We start from the raw sequence: 16,188 nt of genomic DNA on the forward strand, positions 1-16,188 counted from the left end.
CAGTGGTGTGAATAAACCCTTTGATATCAGTGATTATGGGCATTTTGTAGGTTCAGTGACGATACCCATGAGTCAGGTTCTTTTTTAGACCGAGCCAAAGCTTTGCAAAGGGGCAGAGCATGGGATCCTTCAGGAAGCTTCTGTTTGAAGTGCTCCAGTTCCAGCACAAGGCAGTTGTGGAAGGACTTACGTGATCTGTTGAAAAGACATAAAGTGGCTGCGTGTACTAATCCAACAGACAACTGATATTTGTGTGGAAATGAGGGGTTTGGGTTTTTGTAAAAGGACGATGTATAGCTGTTTGGATTAGCAAACTTGTGAAATATATTTAGTGTTGAATTTTTGTTTCTTTTCTTGAAATGGGGAGAAGATGCTGATGTGAGAATGAGGTATATACACTATCTATTTCTGTTCAATGGAACGTTTGCCTCAGCCTCATATGTCTGGCTTCCTTCTGTGGTTTCCCTCCACAGCCTGGCTCTATGATAGACTGTCTTTGACCTCCTTGTGTCTCTCTCCCCTCCTCCTCCTCTCAGAAGACTGCTCTTAGCTGACGTGGCACAGCCCTAACCTGGGGCCCTTGGTTTAAGTATCCTTAAGTAAAGCAAAGACACAAACTCTGTTCTATCCAAACTACTTCTCACTGATAACTTTTCTCCCCAAGTGTGGTTAATGTCGTTTGTCTAACCAGTCTCTGAAGTCGAAGGTATTTTCTGCATGATTGTTACTGGAACTATAATTTTCTTAAAAAATCAACTCGTCCTTGAATGCCTGAATCCTGCCACCCTCCCCCCAACCCCAAAAACCACTAAACCCAACTAGCTGAAAAAAACCCTAAAGAGTATATTCTGAATAGACCTTAATATTGTCTGTCAGCAGCCCAGCAGGTATGAAGGTGCTGTATGGAGCATGCCAGGCTGGCTTTCAGCAGTGTAGGAGTAAGGCAGCCTGTGCTGGGAATTAAGCGAATCGGTGGCCTGGAGTATTTTTTACTAGCTCAGGGCCAAGTACATAGTTTCAACTGGATTTATGCTGTTGACTGTCAGGGTAAGGTAATTTCAAGTCTTAACATGGTATTCCTGCAAAAGGAAGAGGTCAAACACATTGTTTCATCTGCTATAAAGTCAGGTTACACACTACCAAACGAGACTATTGTTTTATGCTATTACATTTTCCTTGAATATCATCTCAAGTTCTGTGAAAATCTGAAGTCTCAGGCCCAAGCATAAACTAAGTATGTCTTTCATAGCCTCCTTAAATCCCTTCAAGGCCCTCCTGCAGTTCTTGCTTTCACGGACTTTTGTTTCTTATCTGTAGCTTATTTTTACATGGTGAGGTTCAATCGAGATCTACCAAATGTAAGGGTTTGAAGACAAGAATAGTTACCTGACAACCAGGAGCTGTTGGTCTAACAGCAACTCCTCCTTATTAAGAGCCTTGTGCTTAGGAACATCTGATTTTGCATGTCCTGAAACATCCCTTTGTGGAGCAGCTATAAGAATTAGTCCAGGTTACTTCATTAAATAAACGTAAGGGACAAATCTTGCAGGCTTCATTTGAACTGGAATGCACTGCTGTGGGAAAAAGAGATGGCAGGAAATCACAGAATCACAGAATCAACCAGGTTGGAAGAGACCTCTGGGATCATCGAGTCCAACCGTTGCCCTGACACCACCCTGTCAACTAGACCATGGCACTAAGTGCCATGTCCAGTCTTTTCTTAAACACATCCAGAGACTGTGACTCCACCACCTCCCTGGGCAGCCCATTCCAATGTCTAATAACCCTTTCTGAAAAGAAATTCTTCCTAATGTCCAACCTGAACCTCCCCTGGCGAAGCTTGAGGCTATGTCCTCTTGTCCTATCACTAGTTGCCTGGGAGAAGAGGCCAACTCCCACTCCACTACAACCTCCCTTCAGGTAGTTGTAGACAGCAATAAGGTCACCTCTGAGCCTCCTCTTCTCCAGGCTAAACAACCCCAGCTCCCTCAGCCGTTCCTCGTAGGTCAGACCCTCCAGACCCTTCACCAGCTTGGTCGCCCTCCTCTGGACTCGCTCCAACACCTCAACATCTCGCTTGAAGTGCGGGGCCCAGAACTGGACACAGTATTCAAGGTGCGGCCTCACCAGTGCCGAGTACAGAGGGACGATCACTTCCCTAGACCGGCTGGCTACACTATTCCTAATAGAGGCCAGGATGCCATTGGCCTTCTTGGCCACCTGGGCACACTGCTGGCTCATGTTTAGCTGGCTGTCGATCAGCACCCCCAGGTCTCTTTCCACCGGGCCGCTTTCAACCACTCTTCCCCCAGCCTGTAGCGCTGCATGGGGTTGTTGTGGCCGAAGTGTACGACCCGGCACTTGTTCTTGTTGAACCTCATGCTGTTGGTCTCGGCCCATCTATCTAACCTGTCCAGATCCCTCTGCAGGGCCTTCCTACCCTCCAGCAGATCGACACTCCCACCCAGCTTGGTGTCATCTGCAAATTTGCTGAGGGTGCACTTAATCCCTACATCTAGATCATCTATGAAGATATTTAACAGCACCGGCCCCAGAACTGAGCCCTGGGGAACACCGCTAGTGACCGTCCGCCAGTTGGACTTTGCCCCATTCACCACCACTCTCTGGGCTCGGCCATCCAGCCAGTTTTTAACCCATCGAAGAGTCCACCCATCCAAGCCCCGGGCAGCCAGTTTGTCTAGGAGGATGCTGTGGGAGACAGTGTCGAATGTGCAAGAGTAGCTATATGCTAAATTGATCTTTACATATACTGGTTATAGTTTATTCTCATACTGTATATTCTTTAAAAAGATGTTCTGTATCACAGATGTCCTCTCTGTAACCACGAAACCCACCTTTCTCATTAACATATGGAAATAGTATCACCATTTTTCCCTACCAGACACCTCCTACAGTGCTTTCTGCACATCTGTGGTTTGTAAATATATTGTGAGGGTGTAAGTGTACATCGTGCTGCTGCCACTAAGTTTTCCTTGATGTTTCCTTGAGGATGGCCTTTCTGAAGTCTTAAAGTCCCTCTAGTCTTAATTTACTGAGAGAAGTATGACAAGACTCAATGCAAGTTCAAGACAGTAAACCGTGGCAGCGCTGATGATCAAGTTGTAGTAAGTTAGGGCATTCCTTTCTTGCGGAAGGTGAATCTCAGTCTCTCCCTACTGCAGATGTGGACAATGAGGCATTCTGAAGATGAGTTTAATGAACAGATCAGTAAAGGGCCCATAAAGAGAGAAATCTAAATAATCATACTTTCCTGGGGGAAAGCACTGACACTTCTAACACCATTCCAGGAAAGATGTGTGTCCCATTCTCACAGCAAAAATCAAGCCTCCATGTATCTCAGACAGGGGCACAGTTGGAACATTATTTAAAGTGTGTTAAGAGCCAGAACACGAGGTCAGTTTCCTTTGGGTGGGATCTAGATGAGTTTCAACAGCAAACTAAATGCAGTCATCTGTAAAGGTGCGCTTGTCTTGGTTTTACAGATCCTTAAAAACCTCTTTAACCAAGAAAACCTGACATTAAAAAAATCCTGGCATCTCCTCCTTGTATTTATGTGATAGTGCACAGCAAGTATTGCCTTACTGCACTTGTCCCTCACCATTAAATACATCTTCTGTCTCTGGTTAGGTGGATTTTTTAACTGTAGAAACACATGGATATGCAGCTGTTTGTCCACGTAGCCTAAAAGACCGAAGTGCTGACCCGCCGTCCTTCATCAGAAGTCCTTACTGCACCCCAGCCCAGGAATACGGGTTGGGTTGAGAGTCTAGTTTGAGGATGTTAAAAACAGAGTGGGAGGAAAACTCTAGTGATTACAACAAACACTTTAGAAATGGGAGATGAAAAGTCACAATATGCTATGGGGATAAATGCATTTTATGCAACGTGGTTTGTCGGCTGTTATAAATCCAAATGGAAGGTTATTTCATAATGCATCAGATTTTAAAGGATTTTCAGAAAAAAAATGAACTCTGATCTTTCTGTCTCACAAATCCTGGGAGTTGAAAAAGCAGGTGTGCTTGTAGTTACCAGTGCTTCTAGCTGGAGTCACAGATGCTCCCTCAGAAGGCTTCTGGTATCTGAGAATGCAGGGCTGGAGGAGCGAGGAATGCTGTAGCTCTGAATGAGCAGCACCAGCACATTGTGTGGAAAGAGCATTTTTCCATCTGAGATCTATCTTACAGCAGCCTGCTTTTACGGTCCCTCAAACGCCCGTTTTGCAGGTGACAACTGTATGATGCAGAAGGTAGTGAGTGTACTCGTGTTAGAGTCGCTCCTTCGGGCACAGTGCCACTCTGCTGTCACGACTGTTCACAGGCGTGAAGAGAGACTGTCACTCTCTCAATAATTTGCAATCTAAAGTGACAAACGGGCAACGGAGATGGAGCAGCTCAGTCGCAAGTTTCTTAATGCCATTCAAAACTTCCAGTGTTACTTGAAAGAAGTGACTGAGTTCAAATACACTTTTTAAGAAACTGTCTTTTGCTTTAATGAAAAAGAAATTAAGCTAAGGGGAGGGAAGGCAGGAGGAGCAGTGTAAACAAAAATTTAGGAGTTTGGATAAACCACCTTCTTTCAGGTTTCTGTAGCTGTTCATCAACAGTAAAAGTAACTTTTCTTCTCTCTTTTTAATCTCTTCCAGGAAGTCCAAGGGAAAGCCGAACGGTAAAAAGCCAGCACCGGAAGAGAAGAAACTTTACCTAGAGCCAGAATACACAAAATCCAGAATTACTGACTTCGAATTTAAGGAGCTAGTGATGTTACCACGAGAAATAGACCTCAATGAGTGGCTAGCCAGCAACAGTGAGTATTGTGATCATACAGCTCTGAGCTTGCTGTCCACACCCAAGAAGGCATTCATTCACTCGTGTTTCCTTTTACTGTTTTCAGTGCTTAGAAAAACACTCAATGACTATGCTTGCTGCATAATGCATGTCATTATATCTTGAATAGTAATTAAGGTTTCTTACATACAAACCAACTGTGCTCAGCAGCACGGAAGCCTTGATGCATTTCCTCCGTCCAACTCCCTCACTGCGGCACTGAGGGCATTTAACTTTTTAATGCTCTTTTGAGGACCATCAGATTCCCTTTGACTATTTGCTAAACTGGCTGGTTCACCACATTTCTGACTCAAGCTGTTGGTCTTCCAGAAGCATTGTAAAAATGGTAGTTTATTAAGACTTGTACGTAAAACAAGTTATACTTAAAGTCAGAAGTTTTGAAGTCTTTTGGTTGGATTTCTTGTCCCCACTCCTTCCAAGCTTTGGAATTACTGTGAATTTAAACTGTAGTCAAGCCAGAACCCAGAGACGTGACTGACAGCTGTGACTAAATGCTGTATCTGTGCGTCTCAGTTCTGACTTACAGTACTTTCCTGTGCTTCTGCTTCAGCTGCCAGTCCTAACTTGCTGCTTATGACCCAGGCTTGTTTATATTTTCAACACTATATGGTAGTAGCAAGAAACTACTTTAAACTGCACACTAGGAAAGTTTATAGAGATTCATTAAGAAAAAGTGAGGTGCCCCTTGAGGAGTATTAAGATGTTAAATTGTCTCAGGAGATTTTTAAAAAGTAGAAGTGTACTAGTTTTCATGCTGCTTTTTTTTTTGAAGAAGAAGATATGTCATGAGAACTATTAATGCTGTTTTCTAGCCACTGTAAGGTTTAAATCTGACTTCAAAAGAACGCAGCAAATTGTTTGCCTTCAGCTTGTAGTAGAGTATTCTACTGTAAAGTGAGGCTGATGACGGAGACACTTTCCAGTCTTGCTGCTTAGTGAGTAATAAGAGCTGATGCATCATGGTTCTTTCATCTTAAATCAAAACAAGATCTTTCATTCTATGTACCTCTTTGTTTTGCGGTTCATCATTAGACTAATTTAGCTAAATCATGTTTAAATTTGTATGCATCTCAAGATTCTGAGGTCACTTCACTTGCTCTATTTAAATAATTGTCTGGAGGATAACCAGTGTTGGAAAGTATTTTACTTCTCAATATCTTTCCTTTGTGTTTATTTTTCAGCAACAACTTTCTTTCATCACATCAACTTACAGTATAGTACAATCTCAGAATTCTGTACAGGAGAGTCATGTCAGACCATGGCAGTGTGCAATACGTAAGTCGATATTTACAATCACAGGGTTTCCATGAAGTCTTCAGAGTTGCTTGGGGGAGGATGTTGGTATTAGATGGCATTGGGCAAGTGTTTTCCAGCAGATCTCTATTTAGTGAGAATGTGGCAGCTGTACATCCTCTTCTCTACCCTGAGCAGTGAAGGGTGGTGGAAAACTGTTTTTATGGAGGACTAGAAGGACAGGAATCTTTGACTGTTCTGAGCTGGTTCTATAAGGTTAGATCAGAGAGGCAAATTACCATGTGTGTAGCTTGGGGGGAAGAGGGGAAGAAGAGCAAGGCAAAACTGTCCTTACTGGTAACAGTGCTGGGATTCCATAGAATGCTGGGGAGGATAAATGAATTGCGAAAACCTCAGAGGGTGCTTTTGGTAGCTGGAATGCTGACAGAGCACCAGGCTGCTGACGGATAACCTCTAGCCTGACGTGAGCCACTGGCTTTCTGCCTGAGCCCCTGGCCACAGAGGGCACAAGTGGCAGCTTTGCAAAGAGTAAGGAAAACATTTTGGTTTGGCACTTTACCCCTGTAGGACTTAGTAGACTTTTTTAACATTCCCTAGCTGTCACTTATGAAAGAAAGCTTTGTAGTTTTACTGTATGTGGTGAATACAAGAAAAAGTTACCATAAACTCCTGCTTTTGATTAGCACAGTCCAACATGATGGAATATGAGATCCAGTCGAGTATGAATAAGCCTGTTGTGTTGTGGCTTTTTTTCTGCAGCACATGTGTTGATAGTCCTTTTCTTCCCTCCTCTTGCATTTCCTGGGATTCATTTAGTTGAGATGGATTTTCAAACAGAAGACTGAGCAGTTAATGTTATCATACATCAAACAAACATCCCAGGGAATGTATGCAACAGAACGAGCACAATATATTGTATCTCTGACAATAATTAAGTAGTGCTTAGAAAGGAATCCTTGCTCGATGCACTGGGCTATCTTGTACACTTGAAATTAATATCAGGGGCTTTCTTTGAGAGCATTCTGAAGAATGCAAGGTGTATGGAGGATATTTTTGCATGTAGAAGTTGGAAAGATAACTGTCAGTAGAGAATTAAAGACCATGCTAGTGACTTTGAAAGCAGGCTGGAACAGAAAGTAATAAATCTCTGCTGGACCCAGATGTTATCAAAAGGAGACAGCATGTCTCTAAATGAGAAATGGTGATCAGTAAGATGAGTATTTTGTTGACTCTTGCTCCCAAGCTTTCTCGTGTTTTAATTCCTGATGTAGCACTGGCTGTCCAAAGGAGTGAGTTTAACTCTTTATCCACTTGGCTGATGGGAAATAGTGGCTAAAAGGAGGTGGTGGTAGGGAACCTACGTAAGTGTTTCTCCATTCTGCTCTAGTGAATCTTAAACAAGAGTTCTCTGTAAGCAGCTGGTGCTGCAGAATAAAGAAAGGAAGTGCCTGTAGGCGGCTCCAGCTGTAGTCTGTATTTTTAGTGGTGAGGACCGATAGCAGAATGTTCCTATCCTTTGTTTTGGAAAACTGAAAAATTGTGCTATTTGGGAATAACAGGAAGCTTGTCTATGCTTGGGTGAAGCACTTGAAACGGTTTGTGTGTAGCTAAATCATAACAACTTAAGTATCTTCCTGTACTTGGGGGCAGATGGCTGATTCATGTTTGCAAACTGTAGGCTGCATATTTCATTCTTCTGTCAAGTGTGCGGGTCTGTGAAAAAAACCACAGAGGTGAGATCATAGCTACACACCTCAATACAGTTCAGCTTTGAAAGCCCTGTTCATAATTGTGTTCTCCAAATATCTCTAATGACAATTTTGGGTAATCCTTCTGCCTTTCCTAGCTCTTCCCTTTTGGAAGAGAGATGCCTAAATGGAACATGGAGAACTGCTTCAAAGATGCTCATTTGTTCATAACCAATTATGACTATGACAAAGCCGCCTACCACTTCCCCACCCCCCTTCTTTTTCTTTTTTTTAAATCTTACCCTAATGAAGGAAGGTAAGGATGTGCTTATTGTGTTGGAGAAACACTGGTTGATATGATTTATTGTGCCTCTGACTTGTCTCCAGTATACAAAGAGTATCACCTCAATATTAGAGTCAGTTGGAATAAAATAGCATCTACCTGTATTAGATTGCCACAGAATTACAGTACCTTGGAATAAGGGTGCAGTTTGCCATTTTTTTCAGTGCTGATTTCTTAAGTAGTTCAGTAGGAAGGTCTGCATTCTGTTCCTCTCTTACATTTTCCCTGTCCAGTTCTCTCAGGCGTGTTTTGGATCACACCATTCTGGTCATACGTAAGGAAGGCTTTTTGTATTTATGGTTGAGATGTTGAAGTAAGTATTGAGAACAGGTTGCTTGTCAAGTTACTTTGCATCCAGATGCACTGCAAATACTCAATCCTAAGTTTAGAGGATTTGCTGGCAAAATAAACACCAGTTGCAGTTAAATATTTGAGGTAAGGTTTTAATATCTCAGAGAAGCTCCAGCCAACTGACAAACTGCAGACAGATGCAGCTTTCAGCCCTCTGTCAGATACATGAGACAGCCCAGCCATCTGCACACAATGAGGAAGAGAATTTCTGCTGAGGGTTACTGAGAGACATCTGACCAAAACTTAGTCTCCTTGTAGAACAGATGGAAGCATTTGCTGGCAAGGTGGGCTAATGCCAAGAGAATATCTGAATGGCCAGTGATATTCAAAATTAATGAGGGTGGCATGAATGTAACTTTGGGAATTACTTAATTTTACTCATTAATATGTTTATCACTTGCTGTAAAGCAGGTACTATATTTTTAACACAGTATTTACTATTTAGATTTAGTATGCTTTATAGCTTACTATAATAATAATATCACACAAACTAGCTTTAAAGCACCATGAGCTGTAAACTGTTTTTTTAGCTGACATTTGGGCAAAACTTCTCAACAGGGCTGAGTGGAGTAACTGAGAGTTTATGTAAGTGCTGTTCACGAGGCTGAGATTAGAAAACTCCTGAGGCAGAAATCAAGGATTGATGCAAACTTCTAGGCAGCCCACAGATAAGAGTGAAAGGTCTTATTTTGGTACAGTGAAATCCCTTAATTAATAATTCCTTATCACTCATTTTTTCTAATCTTACAATCTCCTTTCTGATGTCTACCTTGCCCTTAGTGTCTCTGCATACGGAGGGTATTTCCTTTTAGAAATCTTAACTCAAACTTGCGTGCTTAGCATTTTTTTATATTTAAGTTCCCCGAGCTGTATGCTTCTACATGGTGGCTCCTTTCTCTTTTTTTTTTTTTTTTTTTTTTTTTTTTTTTTGGCCCATCTAAACATTGTTTTGCCCCTATCAAACCATCAAAGCTATTCTGAGTTGCTGACAAGCATTATATTACTGCCCTTGCATTTGATACAGTTTGCTATCCTGCTTTCTTCATAACCCATCTTTTGGTATTTCTAGCAGGACTTGTCTCTTCTTCCTTTCCAGACCACATAATCTCCACAGCATTTGCCTTTCCCTCCTTCCAGAAGCTTTTCTTATATACTGATGTATCTTCTGTTCTGCCTTGGCTTCTGTGTCATCAACACAAACCCAGAATGTTTTAGAGGAAAAGGGATTAAAATATGTACATATATTAAGATGCAGCACTGTGACTTCATATGTGTTATACTTTATTATTTACATCATAGGCTTTTCTCTGTTAAACCCACAGTCATTTCTCCCTGGGATTTAGAATAGAGCTACAAATTCCTCACACTCTCCCCACTGGGGAAGTTTAAATCTGCCACAATTTTACATAGGAAATAAAATAATCAAAATCTGTATCATGTGAGCACTTCCTGAAAAGCGCTTTTAAGTGTCATCTTCTTGTCCTGTCTGCTTTCCGTCCATTGCCTAGTACGGGAGATTACTGTCACAGCGCCAGTGGTGGAATGCGGTTAGACTTCTGGGCCCAGCCGAGCCCTGCGATGGCCCCAGCCTGCTTCCTATCTCATTAATGGAGGTAACTCCAGCATGGGTGGGAGCTGCGTACCAGGTGTGAGATGTTCATGGCATGTCAGGGGCTCCTCTCTTCCTCCAAGACCTGTGAAGACTCTCTTCACAGCACTTGAAACATGAGGAAGATACATGATTCTAATCAACAGGACGTATCCCCTTACTCTTCATGATTCTTCTTTTAAATTCCTATTTTGCATAATTAGCCTAATTTTCAAGGAAAGGCAAAAAGGGTACACAGTGGGATGTTTCAGCAGATTTATTCACTTATATTTTCATGTAAGTGAACTTGTACAGTTGCCAGACTCTTTCTTTTAACTGAAATCCAGTTATTCAAATTCATTTTTGCGCCTAAGGGCAACTCTAAACTATGTTTTCTGTCTTGCAGTTGAGGATTTCTGCAGCATGAGAAAACTGCTGAGGTAGACAGTCCAGTCTGCTTCTGCTCTTGGCAACAAGCATTGTCTTAAGACCCAAAATAAGTCAGAGTTGTCTAGAACTGTCTTGCTCCAGCTTACTGCAGGACTGGACAAACGAGGTGGCTTGTGTTGGTCCACTACATTGTCTAATTCCGTATATGTGGATTGTATAAAGGAAGTAAGCAGTGATGAAGAACACAGTCTACACCTAAGGGCCCAAATGCTACTTCTGATGCCTGACATAGCTCTACAAAGAGCTTTTAACTCATGCTATTTTCATGCACTTGCTCACCTTTTTATGTCCTTTTGCAGTCAGTCCTGCTCTCTCTGGTAAACAGCAGAGTGACCAAGTGCCATATGCTGAAAGTGAGCTGAAAGAAAAATTCTAAACCTTAAGTGTCTGCAGAACTAGTTTTCAGTTGCCCTTCCTCTCTTAAAGTTTCAACTACTCTACTCACTTCTGCAGCTTCCTCTTGTTTTCATATGGCTTGGGGCACGAACAGTGTTGTTAGTGTCTTCACCTCACTACCCTCAGGTCCCTGACGAATCTTTCAGGGCAATGAAAACACATTGTAAATTAAAACTTTTCATTTGCTACTTAACATTTTTCTTTAATTGCTTCAGGACTATTCTGCTGCTTAGTATACATAGAACTTCACTTTCCAAGTGGCATGCATAGATCCTTTCAGTTCAATGCAGTCTAGTCCTGTTAGGCACAGAAAAAAACATTTTATCTTCCATGCCAAGAAAAAAAAGTGTCCAAAGGTGGCTAAACACCACACTGAAGTGATATTTTGTCTAGGGCTACAATGAAGCTTATTTAAGTGATCTGTGTGAGGAATGTCAGATAGCAGATCATTAGCCAACAGCAGCAGAGTTGGAGCTGAACAGACAGGCAAAAAAAAGGGTACCCTGGCTTTATGGGCTCATGTGTTGGGTGAGGTGCCTTTCTAGCCGAGTTCTGATGCTCAAACCACTTCCCACGCTGCTTCCAAAGGCAGTCAGCAAACCCCACCTACGCTGTGTTCTGGGAAGACCAACACAATGGATTTCTTACCAGTCCCGTAATGATATAGGACTGCACCTGGAGCTGAGACTGTTTGAAGGAAGAGTTCGGGAACTGGCACTCAAGACACCTCTAATATGCCATAGGGGAAAAAAAAATTAAGAAGCGTTTTGCCAAATTCCTTCTCTGTAAAACGTTTCTTACTGTGTGTGCCTAATGCAATGGATAGCTGCTCCTGGTAATAGTTAGAGGTGCTTTAATTAACCTTGACTTAAAGGAAAAAAAAGAGGAGCAAACTTTCAGTGCTTTTGTAGCCTTCAGAGTCTCCATCAGCTGAGGGATGGCTGCAGCTAATCAAGATAATTACAGCTGATTGAATTATGGTTGCTTTTGAAGAGCCAGGCAATATGCTAATATCTCCTTTTCCTTGAGATCCAACAGGTTTATTCACTGGTGGCAGAGTCAAATGTAAATTCAGATGTTTTGGGGAGTCTGTAACCAAAGGAGCAGAGTTCTAAGGCACGCTGGTAGGGATGTGTAGAAAGGTCCTGAAAACTTTCCCCAGGTTGGATTTTGGAACAGGATTTGTAGTGCTTAAAAAGGCTGCCAGTACTTCAGAGCACCAGCCTGAAAAAGCTGGTGTTTTGGAGCCACCTTCTGTCTTTTTAATAATATTACACTACAAGGCTAATTTATGTTTTGTGATGTTAAGCATCAGAAGATCACCAGTTTATCATTGTGCAATGTTGTTGCCCTTTAAAAATAGTAATGTAATGCTTTCCTGTACAGTTCTATAGACTGTAAGTAAACCCTCAGTCTGTCATGGACAGGGAGTTATCACTGCCTCAGTAGAGCTCTTCCCCATGGAGACTTGTCAGGAGGCTTCCTATGCTTGGTACTACTACTAAATTGATAGGGAGAAACAGAATCACAGAATGGTTAGGGTTGGAAGGGACCTCTGGAGATCATCTAGTCCAACCCCCTGCCAAAGCAGGTTCACCTAGAGCACATTGCACAGGGTTGTGTTCAGGCAGGTTTTGAATATCTGCAGAGAAGGAGACTCCCCAACCTCCCCGGGCAGCCTGTTCCAATGCTCTGTTACCGTCAACATAAAGAAGTTTTTCTTGAAAATTGGCTAACAGAAATTCAAGGTTTTTGATGTAGAAAGATACCCTGAAGTAAATCTCTTCTGCAGCAGCCATGGTGTATTTTGGTAATGTTGCAGCTGTTCTTTCATATTATATAGACACTAACCTCTTAGAGGAGTTGAACTGAGGAGCCAAGGTACATACAATGTGGTGACACTGTCAGTTCTCTCCACAGACAGTACTACTGGTATGATGAGCGGGGAAAGAAGATCAAGTGCACTGCTCCTCAGTATGTTGACTTCGTCATGAGTTCAGTGCAGAAACTAGTGACAGATGAGGATGTCTTTCCAACAAAATACGGTATGTCAGCTTTTGGACGGGTGCTTCCTGTGGCTCTTTGCAGATGCCATAAGTAAGGTGAAAGTTGACATTCAGCCGATGTATTAATACCAGACGGCTTTCTCCCTTGTTCGTTTGATGATGTTGGTTTTGTTTTGTGTTTGTTTTTTTTTAAAAAAAAAAGAGATTTTAAAGTTTGGTTCATTCTTGCAGTAAGACAGACTTGCACTGCTGGCATATGAACTGGGGTGAAAGGCTCACAATCCTGTCCCCTCGGCTTATATTTCATCATCAGTACATCTTTTTCTCCAAGCATTTTGAGATCTTGTAGCCTGTGTTCAGAGAGGATAAAAATTTGAAAACTGTCAGCGTGCATGTGTTCCGTACAGCCTGCTGCTAGTAAAATTTAACCTTGTTGTTGTTTTACTATTTCCTTTAGAGCCCTGATGCATTAAGGGGGAAATAAATTGGATTGCCGGGGATGTGGCTTGTCTTTCTTGCCCAGCTAGGCGTTGTCTCACAGATTGTTTGCAGTCTCCCTCCCCTTCCAAAGATTAAATAAGAATGTGATTTTTAAGAATTGAAAAGCAACAGGAAAGTAACTTTAAGTCAGATTTGTATCCTAACAAGATTGCTACATGCAATGCCTTTGGTTAAGGGGGGGAAAAAAGAGAGACCTGAAGTTACTGCAGGTGGGCTTAATCACAACTAAAAGCAGCTGGCTTCTTGAGCCCCTGCAACAGATAACTGGGGAACTAGGACATTACAATATGGCAGATGTTAAGCTGGTAGCCTTTGCTTACAAGCATCTTGATCTGGAAAGAGGCACTGTCTCGTAAGCCAGCTGCAGCTGACTTTTTTTTTTTTAATATGCTTGTTCAAGGGCAACAAGGGCCTTTCATAGAAGTGATTTGTCCATGTGGCCAAGGTGCACTTCAGAGCAGCAACATCCTTCGTATTGTGCATCACGCACAGGATGGCAGGTGTTGCTTTTTTGCTTGCCTCAGTTTCACTTTCAGTGTTACCAAAGTAGTTGTCCAATAATCACCTTTTACGAGTTAGGCACAGTACTACTCCAGCAAGCACAATTTCAGCTGCAGCTGATAGAAGGCACCCAGTATTTCCTTCCATTTCTTTTCCCATTTGATAGAATTTCAACAATGAAATGAGGGAAGTCGTTATATACAGTTAGTCAAACTGCTGCACACTACCAAGGCATGTACCTTCACTTCTATTTTATGAGCTGTGAATTGGTCTCCCAAGCATTATGTACTGCCAGGGCAAAAATCTGCTACTCCTGGACAAACTAGATAAGGACCTAAAAGAAACTCTCATCATTTTTACAGCCAGTAACAAAAAATGTTGTTGTTTTAAAGAATGATTACATTTGCTTCCTGATTTTTTAACCCTTAGTGTTTAAAACTTAACTTCAAATGAAAATGCTTAAAAACTCCTTAGAGTCTTCCCCTGAATTCCTGTAAAAAGAACAAGATGAGAGGATGATGCAGGGCCCACAAGTTATCTGCTGTATAAAGTGGGCTAGTTGCCCTTACCCACAGCTCAGCCCAAATGAATGCTGCTGTGGGGCTGAAGGTGAGCAGTTGGAGCTATCATGGTGTTTCTCTGTCTTCCTTTCAGGCAAGGAATTCCCAAACTCGTTTGAGTCCCTAGTGAAGAAGATCTGCAAGTACCTGTTCCATGTGCTGGCCCATATCTACTCCTCACACTTTAAGGAGACTTTGGCACTGGAGCTGCACGGACATTTAAACACGCTCTACACACACTTTATCCTATTCATCAGGGAGTTCAACCTCGTGGACCCTAAAGAGACCACCATCATGGATGACCTCACAGAGGTCCTCTGCAGCAGCAGTGGGAGCAGCAGTAACGGGAGCGGCAATGGGAGCAGCAACAGCGCAGGAGCACAGAACCATGTGAAAGAGAGATGAGCCTTTCTACAGGATCAAGACTAACATTAAAAACAATATTATATATTCTCTGTGTATGTATATGTTCAGATATACATACCGACATACACAGCAAGGAAAGCTGAAAGAAATGATGCTGCCACCACAGGACGTGTAGTCGTATGGGACTGTACGGAGCTTTGGTTTAATGCGCCGCCTGGCGAGAAGTTGCACCAATTTTATTTTATTTTCTGTCCACTCCTCCTTTTACCTATTCAGATGAATGATGAGTGCTGGTTTTAGAGAAGAGCCAAGCCTGAGAGTGAGGCCACTCCTGGTTTTTTTTGGTTGGTTTGTTTGGTTGGATTTTTGTTTTTCTTTCTTTGGTCTTGAGTGCAAGCCCTTTGTCTTTCTAGGATGGTGGTCCTGCCATTTAAAAAATATCTATTATATGTTAAGAAGTGACTTTTACTTTGAAGTGGCTTAAAATGCAGGTTTATTTGGGTTTGGGTGTTTTTTTTGGGGAGGGTGGGGGGTGGTTTTTTGGTTTGATTTTACACAGACTGCCCTTACCCTGCCAAAAACTTCCCAGTTGAGTGTGTTTTGCCCTTTATTAGCTTGGAATGGGAGGAAACTCCTGGCTTGACTAGAGTAGCAGCTAAGGGCTTGCTACATGTTGAAAGTGGGCATGAGATTCTCCAGTTGTCCCATCTACCTGGTCACATGTCAACATGCAAGAGGATCCACAAGCCTTTCTGCTTATTGCTCCTACAACATATATACTCTCTGCTCCCCTGCCTCCTCTTTTCCCAGGCACACCTCTACACATAAAAAGAGTAAGGTCACTGGAGTCCAAAACCCATGTGCAAGAGCCACCACCATTTGCTTCCCATTGAACAGAGGCCCGGAGAGGGGGGAGAAGGGTACATTGAGTCAGTCACTGCCTGTGCTAGAAAGATGGCTGTTGGCATAAAATTATATTGTTGGCTTATTTTAGTTCATCTGTTCTATAATAATAAAAACAAATCTATCAGCCATAAGCTTTGTTTTTGTGTTTGCAGCGTCAAAAGTCAGTGGAATCCACCCATACAGCTTCCCTTTCACCACTGAATGCTGTTGGCCTGCTGTCAGACAGCTTTATAAATAATTGTTTGTCTTCCACTCTGTAATCTTACGTTTATAATAAATTCCTTGCTCTTTCTGGTAGTGCTAGGAACCTTCTCCCCAGGTCATCTGAAGATAAGCACGCTGAAGATAAGCAACAGTTGGAAAGCAGCAAGTTTCCTGTTTGTTTCCTAAATTCTGCAGAGGCAGTTGGGCTC

The 16,188-nt window shown here is 42.3% G+C and overlaps 1 protein-coding gene across 4 annotated transcripts in view; it reads left to right on the forward strand.

The window, feature by feature from the left end:
* MOB2 (MOB kinase activator 2) overlaps positions 1–15,906 on the forward strand; it is a 120,819-nt gene extending 104,913 nt beyond the window's left edge. For 3 of the 4 annotated variants that reach the window (XM_068397671.1, XM_068397670.1, XM_068397668.1), the window contains exons 2-5: positions 4,664–4,824; positions 6,047–6,140; positions 12,844–12,980; positions 14,598–15,906. In XM_068397671.1, coding sequence (XP_068253772.1) covers positions 4,664–4,824; positions 6,047–6,140; positions 12,844–12,980; positions 14,598–14,908 — 703 coding nt within the window. In that variant the 3' untranslated portion in view covers positions 14,909–15,906. The remainder of the gene's footprint in view (positions 1–4,663; positions 4,825–6,046; positions 6,141–12,843; positions 12,981–14,597) is intronic. The other variant, XM_068397669.1, reaches the window with a different exon arrangement.
* Positions 15,907–16,188: the final 282 nt, after the last annotated feature.

Source organism: Nyctibius grandis, chromosome 4, assembly GCF_013368605.1.
Source record: "Nyctibius grandis isolate bNycGra1 chromosome 4, bNycGra1.pri, whole genome shotgun sequence".
Classification (NCBI taxonomy): Eukaryota; Metazoa; Chordata; class Aves; order Nyctibiiformes; family Nyctibiidae; genus Nyctibius; species Nyctibius grandis.